General features: G+C 39.5%; 1 protein-coding gene across 1 annotated transcript in view; it reads right to left on the bottom strand.

The window, feature by feature from the left end:
- Positions 1 to 16,964: 16,964 nt before the first annotated feature.
- Positions 16,965 to 20,731, bottom strand: part of LOC137644463 (4-hydroxybutyrate coenzyme A transferase) — a 321,602-nt gene continuing 317,835 nt past the window's right edge. Inside the window, 1 exon segment of the mRNA XM_068377442.1 lies at positions 16,965 to 17,941. Within this exon segment, the coding sequence (XP_068233543.1) occupies positions 17,754 to 17,941 (188 nt within the window). The 3' untranslated portion in view covers positions 16,965 to 17,753.

The following is a 20,731-nucleotide window of genomic DNA, read 5'->3' as shown; positions in this document are numbered from 1 at the left end:
ACTGACAAGATTGTCTTGCCAAGAGGTTTTAATGAAAATTAAGGATTAGAGGAGGACATGCCTTTTGTCATTGTGGCAATGGTATTAAGATTGCCGACAAACAAAATATTCCATTTCAGGAAGTTCAGAAACACATGGCTGCTTGAGAGTTCCAATCACTGGAACATACTGGCCTATGACATTATCAGGCAGAGCCACACTATAGTTGTAAGCATAACTTGAGTCATGTACGAGGAGTTTTGGACCCTATGTTTACAATTGAACTGTGCATCCCTGAAAATAAAGCATCAAACTAGGAATACTTTTCACCCTCAAATTGCCAAGGGTCTCTTCCATAACTGACCCTCCTGAGGATGATCCCGGCACTGAAGAGAGAAAGTTCTGTAATCTGATAAAGGATGGTGTAGAAGCAACATTTGTACCTGCTAAGCATTCTTTTGCAGACCGTGTTAAAGAGAACTGACAGTCTTAATCATTTACTGTACAGTCAAACCTCTAGCTACGAAAGAATCGGCTTACGAAATTTTCACTTCACGAAAGGAGATGCGAAGAATTTTATGACTCGGATCACGAAAAATGTTTCGGACAACGAAAGGCGGTACGAGTTGGAGCATCCGAGACGGATTATAAAATTCGCGCGCCGCCAGCCCATAAACTCGCTACCATCCTCCTGTGTTCCCATTGGTTATCTCCCTACTTGGATGCTAGTTACTATAATGAGATCCTGCTCTCCTATTGGTCGGCATCTACTGTACTGTATCCCATCGTGCATCTACGTATCGGCGTTCTTATGACTTCTCGTTCCGACAACGGTATTGTACGCATTGACTTGGTGTTTGTGATTTCGCTTTCGTGACAATTTTACTGTACTACGTACTGTTATCGTGTGTGATCCTACGATTCGTCATTTGCCATGGGTCCCAAGAAAGTCGCTGATGTTAAGGAAAAGAAGAGGATGATGCTTTCCATGGAAAATAATAATAAAGAAATACGAGGCTGGCATGCTGTTAAGTGTGCTCGCGAAGGAATATGGCTGAAATCCACCTCCAGGATGAGATGGAGAGACTGCTGCTTGTCTGGATAAAGGACAAAGAAATGTCTGGAGACACTATCACCAAAGCGATAATCTGCCAGAAAGCCAGCCATTTTTGGTGATCTTGTGCGTGCTCAGGCCGATGCAGATGCAGGAGAAGGAACATCGAAGCAGGAACCCCAGAGTTCAAGGCTTCTCGTGGGTGGTTTGAAAAATTTAAGAGACGCTCAGGCATTCATTCGGTGATGCATCATGGGGAGGCTGCAAGCTTGGACACGTAAGCAGCCAAAGCCTTTGTTAATACGTTCAGCGAGTTTACTGTCCGGGAAGGCTACAGTCCTCAGAAAGTCTTCAATTGGAATGAGACTGGGCTTTTTAGGAAAAAAAAGGCCTCATCGAATGTACATCACAGCAGAAGAGGCTACCTGGGCATAAGCCTATGAAGGATAGGCTTACCCTTGCACTCTGTGCAAATGCCAGCGGGGATTGCAAGCTGAAACCCCTGCTGCTGTATCACTCCGATACTCCTCGAGCCTTCAAGACCCACAAAGTCATTAAGGAAAGTCTAAATGTGTTGTGGAGGGCTAATGGAAAAGCCTGGGTAACAAGACAATTGTTTATCGAGTGGATAAATATTTGTTTTGGCCCGACTGTAAAAAAGTATTTGGAAGAGAAGCGCCTCCCTTTGAAATGCCTGCTGGTACTGGACGATGCCCCTGCTCACACTCCTTCCCTCCATGTAGATATTGCACCACCATATTCCTTCGTCAAGATTCTCTATCTTCCACCGAACACCACTCCTCTCCTCCAGCCCATGGACCAGCAAGTGATTTCAAACTTTAAGAAACTCTACACGAAATATCTCTTCAAGAGATGTTTCGAAATCATTGCGAGCACAAACCTCACCCTTGTCAATTTTGGAAAGAGCAGTCTGATATTGCCATATGCCTCAAAATGATCAATCAAGCTTGGCACGAGATTTCAAGGTGCACATTGAACTCTGCTTGGAGGAAGCTGTGGCCTGATGCTGTCTCCGGTCGAGATTTCGAGGGCTTCCACGCAGACCAAACTAGAGACGATTCCATGGGTTTGGAAGTTGATGATGCCGACATTGATTAGCTTATCCAGGAGCACCAAGATGAACTTAGGACGGATGACCTGAAGGAGTTGGAGGCCATGCGAGTGAACACCGTTCAGGAAGAGTACAGCGGGGGTGAGGAGGATGAGTCACTGACAACGGCAGAAATTAAAGAGGGTCTAGATGGCTACTTTAAAATGGTGACTCTCGTAGAAAAGAGACACCTAGAAAAAATTCTCACAGGTCGTGCGTTTGAGTACTGTAATGAAATTTGCCCGAGTTATTTCAGGAACATTTTAAGAAGCAGGCAGAAACAAGCTTCTTTGGACGCATATTTTAGTAAGAGGCCTTTGGTAGAAGCAGACGAAGCACCAGCTAAAAAACAAAAGAAAAGTGGTAGTAGTGATGAAGAAAATGCGTAGTGTAATTAAATTTAGAAAATAGAAAATGTAAAGTAAAAAAAAAAATAGAAAAAAAAATTTTATTTTAAGTTTATCGTAAAGTTGTGTTAATATTTCCTGCCATTTGTAGATGCGTTTCCTAAAATTAAGTGTTAATGTTTTCTGTCATTTATAAATCTGTTTTGTAAAGTTAAGTGTTTACGTTTTCTACCACTTGTACGTAAACGTTTTCCGCCGTTTTCATCCTACTCTACCGCTCCGCACTTCGCTCTCGGACATTGCCTCACTCCAAAGGTAAGGTTCCACATTTTTGTTACCTACTTTATTTTTATTGTTTGCTCTAATTAAACTTTTTTTTTTTCAGAATATTAATGTTAATTTATTATTAAATTATCACAATACAGTACTTTTCATATATTTAGTACATTTAGGGCCAAATATAATTTTTATAATCATTTAATGTGGTGTTTTTCTAGGGTCTGGAACAAATTAGGCCATTTACATGTAAAAGGCAACTCGCTACACGAAAAATTCACTTCACGAAAGCCCTTACAGAACCAATTAATTTCGTGTTGTGAGGCATCACTGTATTCAAACAGAAACAGAAAGCACATCGTGCATATTTTGTAAACCTCTACTTTTCTTGACTGGCCAAAAGATGGAGCGACCAAGGTCAGAAGCACAATGTCGTATAGAAATGCTATAAAACTGCTGGTGGGTTGAAGGTGCTTTGGAAATTCAAGCCTTTGCTGACCAAACCAACACAATACCATCAAATCTATTTATGGGCTTAAGAAAAACACAATACAGTATTTCCAGTCAGCAAACTTGATGGAATAACTAACCTCAAAGAACTGAAGTGAGATTTTAAACCACTGGGCTGAAAATTTTCATACTGCACTCAAAACTATCATTGTAATACCATAGAATCTATTATTGATGCTTATCCAAGACTCGACAATCTTTCAGAATTGCATGAAGATGTCAGTGCAATAAAAAAATTGTATACAATATTTATGGTCCTGATGGCATTCCTGGAGATTTAAGAAAGCTGCTGCACAAGATAACCTTTGCCCTTTGAAGGGATAAGGAAATATATAAATTTTGGTTAAAATCCTAACTATTTCTATTTTTAAGAACAAAGGAAAGTGAAGCGATTACAACAACAACCAAGGTATCCTTCTCTCAGCAGTTGGTAAATTATTGGTTGGAGCCATATACAGTGGAACCTCTACATCCAAACGTATCTACATCCGAATTTTCCAACATCCGAAGTAAAATTCGAGCAAATTTTTGACTCTACACCCGAATTTTATTTTGACACACGAAGTAAGAAATTTTCGTCGTACCGGTTGTATGGTTGCATCCAAATTTTTCTACAGGCGAAGTACAATTCGAACACGTTCCTACTCTACACCCGAATGTTTTTTTCGACACCCGAAGTAAACAATACTCGTACGCGTAGTCGGTGCTCATAGCGCCTGAAGTGTTTTTTATTTCCGCCGATAGAAGGCAGCACATCGACCTCGGAGGGACCCTCAATTAGCGCGGCTTGGGTCAGTCCTCTGTTCTCGTCGGCTTCTTGCGGTTGTGCTCTGTGCGTTCTGCTATTAACTCTGTTTTAATTGTGATTTTTTACGTGCATCCTTTAACGGTAATTTACGTAAAGTATGGGTCCTAAAAGGCTTAGTTTTGCCAGTGGTAGTGGTGAGAAAAGGAAGAAGGAAATGCTTTCTTTAGAAGTTAAGCAGGAAATTATTGAAAAACATGAGCGTGGCATCCGCGTGAGTGAAATTGCTAAACAGTATGGCCGTAATATGTCGACGATCTCGACAATCCTTAAACAGAAGGAAGCTATTAAAGCAGTGAAACCTTCTAAGGGGATCACCATAATTTCCAAACGCCGTACCCCTATCATAGAAGAGATGGAACGACTTCTACTAGTGTGGATTAAGGACAGAGAGATCGTTGGCGACACCATCACCGAGACCGTCATCTGCGAGAAGGCGCACGCCATCTTTACGGACTTGAAGGAGGAGAGCTCTGGGGGTGATGCTGGGGAGAGTTCAACCGAGCCTTCCTCAGATGATTTCAAGGCATCTCGTGGCTGGTTCGAGAAATTTAAGAAACGGTCCGGGATTCATTCAGTTGTTCGCCACAGAGAGGCTGCTAGTGCGGACACAAAGGCTGCAGCTGACTTTGTCAAGAACTTCAAAAAGATCGTGCAGGAAGAAGGCTACATAGAGCAGCAGGTGTTTAATTGTGATGAAACTGGGCTGGTTTGGAAGAAGATGCCGAGTCGAACTTACATCACCGCCGAAGAGAAGAAATTGCCTGGGCATAAGCCAATGAAGGATCGGTTGACTCTTGCTTTATGTGCCAACGCTAGCGGGGACTTTAAAGTCAAGCCCTTACTGGATTACCATTCAGAGAACCCTAGGGCCTTTAAGGCACACAACGTCGATAAGGATCAGCTTCATGTTTTCTGGCGATCCAACTCGAAGGCCTGGGTCACTAGGCAATTCTTTGTGCAATGGGTTAACCAAGTTTTCGGCCCTTCTGTGAAGAAGTATCTTCATGAACAGAAATTGCCTTTAAAGTGCCTGCTATGCCTTGATAATGCACCCGCTCACCCCCCCGGACTTGAAGATGATATCTTCGATGAATTTAAGTTCATAAAGGTGCTGTATCTTCCACCGAATACCACCTCTATCCTCCAGCCCATGGACCAGCAAGTCATCTCTAATTTTAAGAAGCTGTACACCAAGCACTTATTTAAGCAGTGCTTTAATGTCATGCAAAGCACCAACTTAACTTTGGGTGAATTTTGGAGGGGCCACTTCAACATCGTGCACTGCTTGAAGATCATAGATCAGGCTTGGGTGGGATTAACTCGACGGACCCTCAATTCTGCCTGGAAGAAGCTGTGGCCTGATGCAGTTTCTCCCCGAGATTTCGAGGGTTTTGACCCCAAACTTGATCCCGTGGTGGGTGCAGCGGAAGACGTAGAGGAAATCGTCTCCCTTGGCAAGTCCATGGGTCTGGAGGTCGACGCAGATGACGTTACAGAACTCGTCACCGAACATCACGACGAACTTACCACGGATGAGCTCAAGGAACTCCATGCTATGTCGGAGCACATGAGTGATGACGAGGAAGGGAGCGAGGAGGTAGAACATGTGTTAGGTTCGGCACATATAAAAGAGGTGTTAGGAAAATATCAAGACGTGGTCGACTTCATCGACAAATACCATCCAAAGAAATTGCAGGTTTGTCGTGTAGTTTCGCAGTTCGATGATGTTTGCCTAACTCACTTTCGAAACATTCTGAAAAGCCGTACCAAGCAATTATCTATCGATAATTTCTTTAAAAAAACTGCGAAGCGAACTCGTGATGAAGAGGATGTAAGTGATTCGAAGAAAATGGCAGTGAAGCGGAAGAAAGTGAAACAAAGGAAACGGTAAAGAGGGAAGCGAAAGAAATTCAGTCAATTTTAAGTGTAGAGAGTGAAAGTGATTAAAATTACGTAATCATCAAAAAGAAAAAAAGAAAATGTAAAAAAAAAATATAAAATATAAAAATAAAAAAAAAATAAGCTAAGTTATGTTAAAGTTCACTTAGTGTAAGTTAGAATAAGTTACGGTAGTGTACGTTTATCGTAGTTAACCTCTCTACCTCCTCGCCGCCCGTCCGTCTCCTCTCTGCGTAGCAAGACTAACAACACCTGCGCTGGAGTTTCTAAGGTAAAGTGACACTAAAAACCCGTTTCTTATTTATCATTTTTTGCTAATTCTTCTTATTTACATGTCTATTATCTAATTTAGTGTGCATTATTCTCATGGGAAAATTATGTGTAGTAGTTTATTAAGAAGTTATCATAGGTTTTTGGGCTCAACCACGGATTAATCCTATTTCAATGTATTCTTATGGGAAAATTCGTTTCGACATCCGAACATTTTCTACATCCGAAGTTGGTTCTGGAACGGATTAAATTCGTATGTAGAGGTTCCACTGTATCTGAATCTGTGTTGCCAGATTTAGTACTAGTTCAGGAAGGAGAGAGAGGAACAATCAACAGGATTTTTTAATTATGGCAAATGCAGAAGAAAGGACTTCAGTAAAATAGACATAGTTTTTGTTGACCTTATGAGGGCCTTTGACACATGCCCAGTGAACTTCTATAAAAGTTACTTGAAAAATATGAACTTGATAAATTTATTAAAATACTTTGGCAATACCATTACATCATGGAAGCAAAAATATATTTGCCATCCTGAAATTCTCATCTTTCCCGTTTGAAATGGAAGGGGAATGTGGTGATATTCTGGCCCCTGCTGTGTTCAATGTTTCTCTCCCAGATAATGATCATTATAGGAAAACATAGCCTGTTCAACATCTATCAGTTACAAGCAATTAAAAAATTTCACACACAAATTGATTTACCTATAATATGCCAAGGATGGTGCCAATTTAAAACAAACTCCGTAGTCGGTGCAACACATCGTAGATATTCTATCTTCAATATACCAGGTGCTTGGCTTGCAGATTAAGAAAAAATTATAGTATAACTAACTAAAACTAAATCAGAATGTGTACATCTTCACCACGCTGAAAATCAGTGTTGTCCCTAACAGACTCCTAATACTGACCAACACTAGAATTCAAGTATGTATCTATGGTGCAGAAAACTGGACTCCCAGTATTGATACCATCCCGAGCAACTGGAAAATTTTTGTATTTCCTGTTAGCAAAGCATTAGGCCTCACCGGGAAAGTTCAGATTCCACAACTAGATATTCCAGAACTAACAGGATATCCAAGCATTGGAGCCATGGCTATCAAACGGCAACTTTGCTGGATTAGTCATGCGATGCATATACCCGATGAAGATCTGGACAACTGAAAAATAGCCATCAAAGCCATGTTGAGCCCAAGAAGAGGTAAAAAAAAAACAAGCCAAAACTAGAAGAAATATAAAAATTCTACCATCTTAACTTTTAAACCCTTCTTAGTGATTACATTGTTGAGAATTAGTATCAAGAATGGAGTCGCTACCTTGGAGCAGGCAGGATCACACAACAACAACCCATCTCAGCCTAAAAAAGGCAGACACAAACCAGACAAAAATTTCCTTGGGCCCCAAAACTTCATCTTTATTTAAAACGTAGAAAGGCATGCATATCAAGGATTGCCCTGGTAAACCATAACCATGCACACAGGCACAAAAGAAGTAGCACCACATATGAGAATTCTTCATACTACCTTCATCATCTATTGAAAAACTTAAAATGTTTTCATTAGACTGTTGTGAGAATTGGAGTAAAGGATGGACAGCAAAATGGAAGAAAGGAAGCGGGAACGAAGGAAAGTAGGATATAAAGCAAATGCAACTAGTGGCCTAAGGAATGCTGCAAAGACCCTTAAGCAGTACCTACAATAAATTATGAGATCCAGTGACAGCACAAGGTATTGGTGCAATGTAGTCCTGTGTTGGTTGTAAGACTACTATTACACAAAGATTGGAACTGCTTGCAGGAGGAACCCCAAAGTGCTTCGATAAAATGACTAAAGTAAGCTATCCTGGCGGCTCGCAGGACTGAAACCTCTTGGAAGGGATTCTCAACATATTGGAAGGTCAAATTTATGAAAACTTTATTAGGGCATGATACCATTCCCCTTATACTAATCAATTTTCTTCTAACATCAGCTGAGTAAGAAAATAAGATGGTAATTATTTTGAATTTGCTGTCAAAACCACTCATTAAATATAAAACAATACTAAAGCTCTCCTAACATGTAAAAATACATATATAGTATTAGTGAAGGCAATGTTGAAATATTTCATAATTGTTGGACAATTCACAGCCACAGCAGCCAACATTTTTATAATAGAAAACTTTGATTCATACATATTATGAAAAAATAGCTTGCAACATAGGTTAAAGTTTTATGAACCACAAATCAATGCAATCAAATATCTTGGCATGTAAAACATCCCAAAACATGTGAGAAGGTGTACACAATAGTGTTCTTTTGAAGGGTGAAACATACACTGTTTTGGAATTTGCAATCAACACATTTTTGTCATTCCACATTTTCTGCTACAAAAAACATATAGTAAATGCTATTTATGTTAAAGATTAATTAAATTCAGTGCAAGGACATTTAATACAGCTATACCTATTTAAAACACTTGAACAACAATATACCATAAAGTTTTTTTCTAGTCACAGTAACATTCATAGATTACAGGACCTTAAAGAACTGAAAAATATAAGTTATCAAATTAATGAGACAGGTTAAAGAAAGGAAAAGGTTAACTTTAATTTTTTGTACATTTTGATCTCAAGCTGTAACAGCTATGCACCTTTTAAAATAAAATTTATAACTAACACCAGCCTTGTCTAGACAGGCTAATTTTAGATATTTTGACTTGGATATTACATGAAACCTTCTATTTAGTTAGTTACAACAAGTCCCCTACATACAAATATTTGACTAACAAACTTTTCAAGATGTGAATGGGTGTGTGAAACCAATAATAGCTTTTATAAATCAGTGCTAAATTACTGTGGCTTAATCAACCAGGCAGCTGTGCACTAAGTTAGTTTGTCTCTGGCATTGTTGCGGGCTGGACATTATCCCAGTATTATGTATGTCGTAACCAGCCACGTACATGCTTTCCCAACAAGCGATTGTGTTATCTGCATACTGTATATTTCTAGTTAGTGTACAATTATTGCACCATTTTCAACACAAGATGCTGGCTACTAATAACTATAAAGGCAATTGTGATCTTAGGGGTACAGCTAAGAAATGGCAGACCATTAAAATGAAAACTAAAATAAAAAGATTAATTGAGAATGTAAAAAAGGTGAATGTTCATGAAACATGAATGTAGGATCGGTCATGAAAGGCGCGCGAGTTTCACTGAGGGTAAGGCTACACTTGTTAGAAGCAGTCCTCATCAGGAAGAGAAAGACTATTCACAATATGATGCCTGTTGTATCAGTAGTAAGTGTGCAGTCCCCTAATTACAGGTTCTGGTACTTGGAGGGCTGTCATAAATTTTCTATCAGTGGGACCGAGGTGCACGAAGGGAAAAGATCAAGCCTATGTGATTAGTTCATGCTCAGCCACATACTTATTCTCCAAGTCAGTGGCAACTCGTGTATAGGCACTGTTGAAACTGCAGCACCTCCTTTTTTCCCTTGATGTTATTGATAACATGCAATATAATGATTTTTTTCTGTATCCTTGTACAATTTATAATCCTCAAGTTTAATGTCAATAATTATCTCTTGGTTTATGTAAAAATAATACAAAACACTGTATGGAATTGTACACTTCACAGTTCCAGCGGCGTATTGTTTTGATGATGTGCACATACGCACTTAGGATGCTGCAAGGGTAAGAGTGCACCGTTGCTCCCACAGTGTCAACCTTTGCTTACTGATGGAAGGTAGTTTTCTTTTTTATCTGCATGTTGTGCTCTGACACGTGAGCTAAGGAGAAAATTAATGATCTCTTTACACAGTATTAAAACAAAAGCTAAAAATTTTCTGGAGCAGCGGCCCCACTAAATTAACTACGAGCCCTCACTCCTTCACGGGTACCATGCCACACTCCTAAAGCACCAAGCTGGGCTGGTCACACACCCGATCACCAGACGAGAGGGTACATAGTACCACTACTCACCTTGGTTGAACAGTGGGAGTAGGAATTATTTCCTGAACATGGAATGAGACCTTTCGCATCCATTGTCTGTCTTTTGTTTATACGTCCAATCTTATGTTTGAGGAAAGCCTCTGCCTTCTCAAAATCCCAGCAAGGACCACCAATACGAGCTTCCTACTGAAAATGGTGGACATGTGGGCTCAATCAGAAGGAAGGAAGTGGAGGTAGCAATGCAGAGCTATGGTTCCAATCAACCATGCCTACCTAACGGGTCACATCTCTAGAAATATCAAGAGATAGAACTATCCCAGATTTTTGCGCTAGAAGTCCTGTATGACCATTATTCAGTCCAATCGTGTTGACTCTTCAAGAACTAGTTCAGTACTTTTTCAGACAGTTTAGTTCGAACTTTAGCTCCATACTCAGCCTCCAGGGAGGGTGACTTCTTGCTTTTTGGGACTTTAGGGACATCCTGTGACCCTTCGGATGTTTACACAAATGTCAATCCGAGTGTCAGATTAGGCCACTCACAATCATCTCCTTGGAGTCTTTCCTGGCCGAGACGGAGATTTCGCACACTCAAGCAAAGAATGAAATACTTGGTAATGCTACTCGACTGGGAATTTTTCCTTAGTACTTGTATCACCAAAATCAGAGGTAGTATACGTATTCCTTAACCAATGAACCACTTGTGATAGCAAGGAAGAAAATATTTGTCAATGGGAAATGATGAGTTTCCTCAATCTTCATCTTCCTCTTCAAGTTCTCTTCTTCATACACTTCAACTCAGAAGAAAGAAGCAGTAGTAGTAATGCCTTTGGACTCGTAACAAAGGCTCTGCTCCATTGGGAGGCAGAGACAGATCTCTCCCTCTGACCGATACCTTAGGTTTAATCAAGTGAATCCATAGGTCAGGTGAGGGAGTGTATGCATTTACTTTCTTCTTTCAATCATGATGTAGGAGGAATGCCTTGGCCGTTATGAAGCCATTCTCCCTCTTTAGTGAAGGAATATCAGATCTCTCCCTTCGATAGGCACCTTGAGGTTTAGTTAAATTGATTGTGAGCTAGGTATGACAGCTTCCTTCTTTGATTAGATGTAGGTGAGCGGTTCCAGCAGGGACCCAACACCGGTTCTGTAGGCCTTATATGGTCATTTACCTCATTCCTGCCTTGTCACAGGAGCATCCTTTCTCTTAATAGAGCATATTTCCTCCATCACCAAGGAGTAAGTCAAAGAGGCTAGTAAGCCGGGTGTGACAACTACCACTATGGCACCGGTTGCAGGTGAGCAGTTCCACATGGATCAATTTAGTAGATCGAAGAATTTCCCACCTGCCTTTGCTTAAGAATCTTCTCTGTAGTGTTTGAATCTCTCATAAGAAGAGAAACGGTGCATGCTCGAAGGAAGCTTTGAGCAATCATGTCTACCCTAAGGTGGGATGCCTGTTCTCAGGGCACTGGCACATGCCTATTGTTAACCTGAAGAGGGCATCATGGGGGTCTTTCTTTCAAGATTTCTCTATCCTCTGCTTTGGCACATCAACCTCAATGGGATGGGAGATTGTCGCCTTCATCGTCACAACTTTTTTTTTCTTAACAAAGACGCCATACCTGTCGGTCTTCAACCTTGGTGCGAACCCTTCATGATCATAACCTTCCGATGTGAAGAGAACTTGAAGATGACTAATGATCTGTGAGGGGCCTGAGGTGCTACTTGTAGAGGATTTGACATCTCATACGTGAATGTCAGCCCTCTCATTAGCCCCAGCAAGAATAAGAAGGAAGTGTCCTGATGGTTTCTTCTGCCTTTGCGAGACTCTTGTTTGCCTATGCAACTTTGGTTGATGCCAACCTCGCAACCCCAAACATGTCGGTAGTTTTCTGTTATATATACTTAAAAGCTGAAATTTTGAACCACCTTTGCCCACAGGCCCTTGACCCCTTTCTCTTGATCCTGAAGAGCTTCTCAGTAGCTGTGTAACACTCCTAGCTCCCTCACGTAACAAATTTGCATCATGTCTAAGGTAATGCACGTGGCATAAGTCTCATGGAAAAGCAGAATGACTGGCTGCTCTACCCATTTCTTGTTCCCTCTTTGAGAGGATGCAACTGTTACATAGTGGCTGGATGTCTCATGCTGTTGAGTTACATAACAAAAGCACCTTTCTTCCAGTCCGCTAAGAAACTACTCCATCCTCTGTGCAAAGGGGGGAGTATGGATCTGTGCCATACCAAACATTTCTCTATGTTCCTGGTTTGATACTAATCAAATTCATTTCCTTTTGAGGGATATATGCTTTCTGTAACCTAATACTAGATACTGGCTTTTATCTTTTATGTGGAGATTTATGTAGTTGTTGGAGTCCTCTTCCTCACTCCTGTATAGGAGACCAGGAAGGACTGCCTTCTACCAATGAGTAGTAAGTTTCTTATTTTTTAAGTGATTTGTATTTTTCCTAGCTTTAAAGATTTGAGTCCTTCAAATTACATTTTCCACCTCAACCACCCCTCTCAGTCCTGAGCTTAAGGTCAAAAGTAGACATGTAAAATGTTCATGATTAACACCCATTCCAGCTCATTGTGAAGTCATCAATTTGAAAGGACTTGTTTTTATAGCTACGAAAAATAAAATTACTTTAAATTTCGTTTTTATAGCTACGAAAAATAAAATTACTTAAAAAAATTTATACATAGAGCTGTAAAAATTCTTGTTACACATGTAGCCTAATTAGTTAGTGATAGAGGGATCAATTGATGGAAAAAAGTGGAGGGTCATGGGTGGGATGCTTAGGTTAAGTATGTTTGACTTGCAAACTAACATAGGAAGCCACTCTAGGAACACATCTAATTTGCATATTGGGGACTCATTGTATTCATAGACTAACAGTGCTGTATATAGATACATGTTTATGATGGAGGTTGATCCTGAAATTCACTTAAGCATAATTTACAGTTGACTATAATAGAAAGTGGTATAGACAATGGACAAACCTATATTTGAGGTGGTGCTGTGTAAGCTCCAAAGACTTTTCTGTAAGAGGCTAGAATAGGGAATCCAATACGACAATTTATCAAACTCTTACTCTAGGGTAAGTGTTTCAACATGCAAAACACAGACTGTGTGTGTATAAGGGAGACCCACGAATTCATGCATTATTTAACCCCTTGCAATACCTCAAATGCTGAAATCATCTGGCAACCAAGGACACATCACCATGAAATATAGGTTTAAAGGTTTTAAAGGCCACTCATGAATGGTAGGGGCAAGGGACAGTATCATTGCCCTATCAAGCAGGGCAATACCCTAGAGACTGACTATATATACATATGATCAGCACCTCAGCCCCCTCTCCACCCAAGCTAGGACCAATGAGGGCCAGGAAATGGCTGCTGATGACCTATAAGCTCCCCAAAAAGCCCCATCCTTAGCTCACAAGGATGGTGAGATTTTAGCGACCAAAGAAACTAAAGAGTTTGAACAAGACTCGAACCCAAGTCTGGCATTCACCAGTCAGGGACGTTACCATATCGGTCACCACAACCCTTACTATCATTAAAATTATCATTATTATTACTGCATTATACTGTATTATTATTATATTAAATGGATGGAGATTTACCAGCCCCACAAATCAAATTTGAATCTTGCAGAGCTGGCCGAATCAGATGAAATATATGTATTATCTTATTGATAAAAAATGTTAAAATTTAAAACCTATGATAAATATATATTTAAAGTTTATCTATTAAGCATGTGCTTCTGAAAAATGTTAAAAATCAGATAAAATGTCTGATAAAGTTTACTGGTCAAAACATAAAACTTAGTCTTAAAAATATGAAATTCATAAAATACAAGTTGAATGGTTAAAATGTGCCACACCAGCTGCACTTTTTTTGTCTGGTGTACATATTAAAAAGCCATGTGTCAATTTTGTATGAACAATACTGCCATCATCCATATTCATAGTGAGAATCAAATTCCCTCCAGGAGGGAGGATTGGTCTTGGAGACCACACAGCATGTCTCCAAATATAAGTTATGCCTTTGTCAAAACAACATTTTTGGGGCTAACTTGTGCTGCGTGATCACCATGGACTAATACCATAGCAATAATTCAATAGACTTGTATACCATAAAGGACAATTGTCTGCAGTCAAACAATCAATCATTTGTGTATAAGTGAGAAGAAAAACGAATCGCCTCATAAGAGAAAAACTCTGGAGAAGTTAGATGCTTATCAAGATGTAAGATTTTGCTTAAGGACTTGCTTAGTGTGTCACCTCTTATCTCTGATTTTGCTTTTGCTTTACAGAAGCCATGATCAAGACTAGTACCGTAAATGCATGTTTTACCACACGAAGATGTTTATAAAGACCCTCTGCCCAGACCAACTCATAAAGCTCTGTATGTCCTGAAATTGTGAATTAGCAAAAAATGCCAATGCGAAATCAATTTTTCTCACATAGGAGGGGGTTTTAGGGATACAGCTTTATCAAGAAGGACGTTAGAACAATGATAGTATAAAGAAGGTCCTCCCTCCAAAGACCTTTTTCACTAGGAAACAAACAGAAATAATGGTGATAGACTCCTGATCTCTCTGTAATGCTGCAAGACCATTAACTCTTGCTCCCAAAGCTGAAGCTTGAGTAACATTACGAGAAATGGAGGAATTATCTAATTTTCCCCCAAAATCTGCACTATCAAGAGACCAGGATACAGAAGGGATTAGTGGAGAGAGTCTTCATAAAGCAAAAGACTAAGTAATCTTGTGAAACGTCAAGAGTCTAAATCTACGTCCAAGCCCACTCGAGGGGGGTTCTTCCAGTGCAAATTTGTATGGCTTAAGCATCCAATCTATAAAAGATGGACCAGAGAGGAGGCCTAAAAGGTTCAGGGTTATCTGGCAAGGGGAGAGCCCAAAAGAGGAAAGAGGAGACCTCTCCTAAAGGAAGTTCATAATGGAAAGAATGACTGCATTGAAAATTCTCAAGCAAGGTACTCCTCTCCTGGGTCAACAAACTGCCTCCTGGTTGACTTATGAAAATCTGGTCTTTCTTGTATTAAATCTCTTCAATGTCAGTAAGGATGCCATCAGTTCCGACACAATGTGAAATTCTGTGAACTTCAGGGACTATTTTCTGAGTTACTAAGTCTTCTCTAAATGACCTCCCCAACCTGACCTGGCAACATCTCTATGAAGGATCATGGATATTGGGGGAGGATCCAATAGGACCAACAAAGATAAGGCCCATGGTACAGTCCACAGCCTGAGAATTCTTTTACAGCAACTGTATAACTTGGCATGGTTGTCTCAAAACCCTTTCCTAGCTTCCTTTCTCCACATCTGATATAGGTCCTTGTCTCGGGTAGATAGAATAATATTGAAGGAGTATATTAAAATAGAAAAACTGCATTTTTCCCCAAGAATGTCTGTAGTGATAAGAAATTTAGCTAGTGTCAAGGATGTAAGCCTTAAATTACTGTAGTCGGTATTTTGGGGGACAAACCAAGCCTCATTGAGATGTGTCTATAGCGAGAAGAAAATCAGCTAGTGATTGATCCAAGACATTGCCTTCATTATTGTCATAAGCATTTTGGAGACAAACCAAGCCTCGAGGAATATCCTTGACAACGGAAAATTTCATCACGGGCACCTCATGCCACACTTTTGCATGGCAACATCTGGTCAGAATTGTATCAAAATTTGTCTTAGAAATTTCTATGGTGTGACTGAACCTGGATTTTTTAAGGAAACTAATCAGGATGCAGAATATATGAAAAAACTCCTTATTTGGAGATGACAATTGCCCATCATAATTAGCTCTGTCCATACATGGGTATGGTACATAAGCTTCCAGAAGAGATTGGCCAAAGGAGATAGGAACAATGTTCAGACGAGATGAGAACAAGATAAGAAGACCAGAAGTCGGACAGAGTCAGGTTCTGACCTTACCTTCAGATGACAAACACCTACAATATCTCAAATCTTGTCATGTTTGAGGCGAAGAGAAGAATTCAAGCAGCTAGCCCTTTCTGCTTGTGATGAGAGTAGCCAACAAAACCTGTTCTTGTTACACTATCTCCGACTTCTGGGAGAAAACATTTGCTGTCCCATCTTGAAGTCACCTCTTTTGTGATGTCTTTGAGTCCAATGTCATCGTGGCAACTTCAGCTACCCTTCTTTCAGAAAACAATACAGCATTCCAATACGTATTTTGCTCTACTTTCCGGCCTGTTCCCCCTCTATCCATTAATAATTTTAATTTGTCATTGAAAGTAAAGAAAAAGCAATCTTAATTTTCTTTGTAAATAAGTTTGTGAATACAGTAAATGTGTTTTTTTTTTATTTGTTACCCAAATTTCAATTACTGTTGTCCAATCTGCTTTGTTAAGATATTACAAAACCTGTAACAATTCCAAGATCGTAATAGTGGTGATGATGTGTAATCAGTTTCCAGATGATTTCAGCATTGGAGGTGATGTTACTAGTTCAATAGTGCCTGAATTTGTGGGTCTCCCTTATACATAGTGTAATTGTGCTTTACACACTTTCCCTAGAGCAGGAGAGACAATATTTCTTTAGAAATTTGTGTTGTGATGGAGTCCCTGTTCAAGCCTTTAAAGGAAAGCTTTTGGATATCACACAACACATTAACCCCCCCCCAAAAAAAAAAAATATACCAGTGTGTGTATATATATATATATATATATATATATATATATATATATATATATATATATATATATATATATATATATGATCATTCTCGGGAATTTACTCGAAGACGGAACAATAAAAGGTAGAGAGCACCAACAGGATTTTCATTATCTGCTGAGTTATAAAAAATTATATAATTTAGAGAATCATGAGTATGACTAGTTATTATCTGGTACAAAATTGTAAAGTAGAGAATAATATTTAACAGACTAGTAGGAGATCAATATGTAGAAACCCTTGTAATACTCATCCTTAAAGGCATTGTTACGTGGGCCAAATTTTACACAAAGGCATTTTCATCATCACATATCCATGAGTAACTCAAAATTAATTGATACAGGTGCAATCAACCAATTCAAGCAAGAAATCTGAAATAGGACTAGGTCTAACCAGTTGTGTATGTTTTAATACTGAAGTTTCAGGTGTGTAATTAACTTCAATTGTTATCACAATTGCCAAGTAACAAAAAAATCACCAAAAGATAGCAAGGTGTTATTAGCAATTATAATAATCAAGTTGTGTTTTCTTTGTCCAATTTCATCCAGCAAAGATTATTTCTGTTAACAGTGAGGAGTGAACTTGAATTGTTTTACTCGGCTAATGGACTAGTTAAAGTTTGCCCATGTAACAACTGAAGATAAAAAAAAATGGAACTCATTACCTGTAACATAATAAATGTTGATTTATTTGAAAAGTTATAATGAAGTACTGTAAAATTAATATCTTCAAAATATGACAATATAAAATCTAATATTATTGCACTGGTTAATGTAATATATAATATACATATATGGTCCACACTTAAATATACATATATATATACTTAACATTTTTGGCCTAAATATTCAATCTAGAGAAGGCATACATTTAAGCCTTTCAAAAGCAGCCTTCTCTAGGCACTCTCTGTGATCTGGATGGGAAATCCGAATAAGTTCAGCAGCCCGTTGCCTCAGATTCTTACCAAACAAGTAAGCTATACCCCATTCTGTTACCAAGTAATGCAGATGTGCTCTAGTTGTAACAACACCACCACCTAAAATTTTAAAAATACAGTAGTAAAAGGTAATGTATATGAATAAAAAAAAAAAACCTATTATAGGCTACTTAATGCTTATGAGTGGTCCAAAAATTTAATTTTGACCCCTTCACTACGAGTCCGCAGATTCACTACTCAAGCTATACAGTGTACAAGATTTGTCACCATTGGATATACTTGCTCACTTACTTTATAATAACCTACATTTCCATGTTAATTTATTTTACTTCTGATAACAGAATAAATTGTTTCAAAAGTTTGCTTTATTTTCCATTGCATTTCACTATACAGTAATACCTTGAGATACGAGCTTTTTTGGGCTCAGGCCATGTCGTCTTGATGGAAGGTTCCTTTAGTAGCTTCCTAAGGGTATATTTGACTACAGTGGATATTCCCAGAGAATTAAACTAAAAGTTTCCAGAATTCTAACTTCTGGCGCGAGTACCCTCAAGGTTGTCCTTTAGGATATCGCATAATAACGGGACGTATTCCTGACACGCCACATAGCTATCTACACCCCACATAGCGTTTACGCTTCGAGGGGGGAACAAGTGGCAAGATATGGGAGGAGCCGTTACAAAGTTCTCCTCTTCCGTTACTGTTATGGGCACTCGGATGAAGTCATATTCGTCGCCATCTTACTGACATCATCTCCGCCCGCCAACTCCATTCCTTTCGTAGTAGCGTCTTGACCAGGTGTTGTTTTCCAAGTTTCTCGCTATTTACGCAGCCATGTCACAATCTTCAGCTTCTTCTGTCTCTGGAAAGTTGAGTACAGAGATACCTCTACATACGATCTTAATTCGTTCCAGAAACTACTTCGTATGTTAAAACGATCGTATGTTAGAGCAAATATTCCCATAAGAATACATGGTAATTGATTTAATTTGTTCCTCAGCCTAAAAACCCATAATAAATCCCTAATAAATGGCTACACATAATTACACAATACATTAATACAATGTCTGTATAATAAATACATATTACAAACCAAAAAAAAAGAATAATAATAATGAAATAATAAATAAAAAACGGGTTGTAATGTAACACTTTACCTTAGCGACAGGCCAGCGCAGGTGTAGGGACTTCTACGCAGGAGGAGACGGAAGATCAGCGAGGAGGTAGGGACGGTGACGTTGTACCATAACGTGTACGATACCTTACACTAACTTACACTACTACGTGAACTTTTAACTTGACTTGGCTTATTTTTTTTTTTCATTTTTATAATTTTGTATTTTTTTTTTACATTTTTCTTTTCTTATTTTCAATTTTCATCACTTTCACTCGATTTGGTCTTCCTTTTCTTTGCTTCACTTTCTTTCTTTTCATCATGATCACTAGACCGTTTTAGTAGATTTTTTTTTTAAAGAAACTATCGAGTGAAAGTTGCTTTGTACGGCTTTTAAGGATTTTTCTAAAGTGCGTTAAGCAAACATCATCGAACTGCGCAACAACACGGCAAACCTGAAGTTTCTGTGGGTGATGCTTGTCGATGAAATCAAACAACATGTTGATGATATGCCAACATCTGTTTTATTTCCGCCGTACCTAAGATTTCGCCTACCTCCCCAATCTCCTCCGACTCACTCAACTGCGCTTGGAACTCATCATGCTGCATGGCTTGCAGCTCCTTGAGTTCCTCGGTGGTGAGCTCTTCGTGATGCTCATCGACGAGTTCGGTGATGTCATCTTCATCCACCTCCAGACCCATGGACTTGCCAAGGGATACAATCTCTTCGACGTCTTCCTCGGCAGCAAGCACAGGTTCATTCTCGGGGCCAAAACCTTCGAAATCTCTGGGAGCAACAGTATCAGGCCAAAGCTTCTTCCAAGCGGAATTCAGGGTCCGACGAGTTACTCCCTCCCAAGCCTGATCAATGATCATTAAGCAGTGCACGATATTGAAGTGGCTCCTCCAAAATTCACGCAAAGTTAAGTTGGTGCTTTGCATGACATTAAAGCACTGCTTAAATAAGTGCTTGGTGTACAGCTTCTTAAAATTAGAGATGACTTGCTGGTCCATGGGCTGGAGGATAGGGGTGGTATTTGGTGGAAGATACAACACCTTGATGAATTTGTATTCGTTGATATCATCTACGAGTCCGGGGGGGTGAGCGGGTGCATTTTCCAAACAAAGCAAGCACTTCAAAGGCAAATTCCTTTCCTGAAGATACTTCTTGACAGCAGGACCGAAAACTAAGTTTACCCATTCCACAAAGATATGCCTAGTAACCCAAGCCTTAGAATTAGAACGCCATAGAACATGTAGCAGGTCTTTATTAATTCTATGTGCTTTAAATGCCCTAGGGTTTTCGGAATGGTAAACAAACAGAGGCTTAATTTTGCAGTCCCCGCTGGCGTTGGCACAAAGCGCAAGAGTCAACCGATCCTTCATTGGCTTATGTCCAGGCATTTTCTTCTCTTCAGCGGTAATGTACGTTCGACTAGGCATCTTTTTCCAAAACAGACCGGTTTCATCACAGTTGAAAACCTGCTGCTCTACATAACCTTCCTCCGCCACGATGCTTTCGAACTTTTTAACAAAGACTTTAGCAGCCTTAGTGTCCGAACTCGAAGCTTCTCCGTGACGAACAACTGAATGAATCCCGGTCCGTTTCCTAAATTTCTCGAACCAACCTCGAGACGCCTTGAATTCCTCCGTCGTAGGATCGGCTGAACTCTCCCCCGCGTCACCCTGAGAGCGCGCCACTTTCAAGTCACTGTAGATAGTGCTGGCCTTCTCACAAATGATCGTTTCCGTGATCGTATCGCCAACAATCTCCT

Source organism: Palaemon carinicauda, chromosome 1 (genome assembly GCF_036898095.1).
Source record: "Palaemon carinicauda isolate YSFRI2023 chromosome 1, ASM3689809v2, whole genome shotgun sequence".
In the NCBI taxonomy this organism is placed as follows: Eukaryota; Metazoa; Arthropoda; class Malacostraca; order Decapoda; family Palaemonidae; genus Palaemon; species Palaemon carinicauda.
Note: the sequence above shows the minus strand (reverse complement) of the source record. Positions and strands in the feature narration are given on the sequence as shown.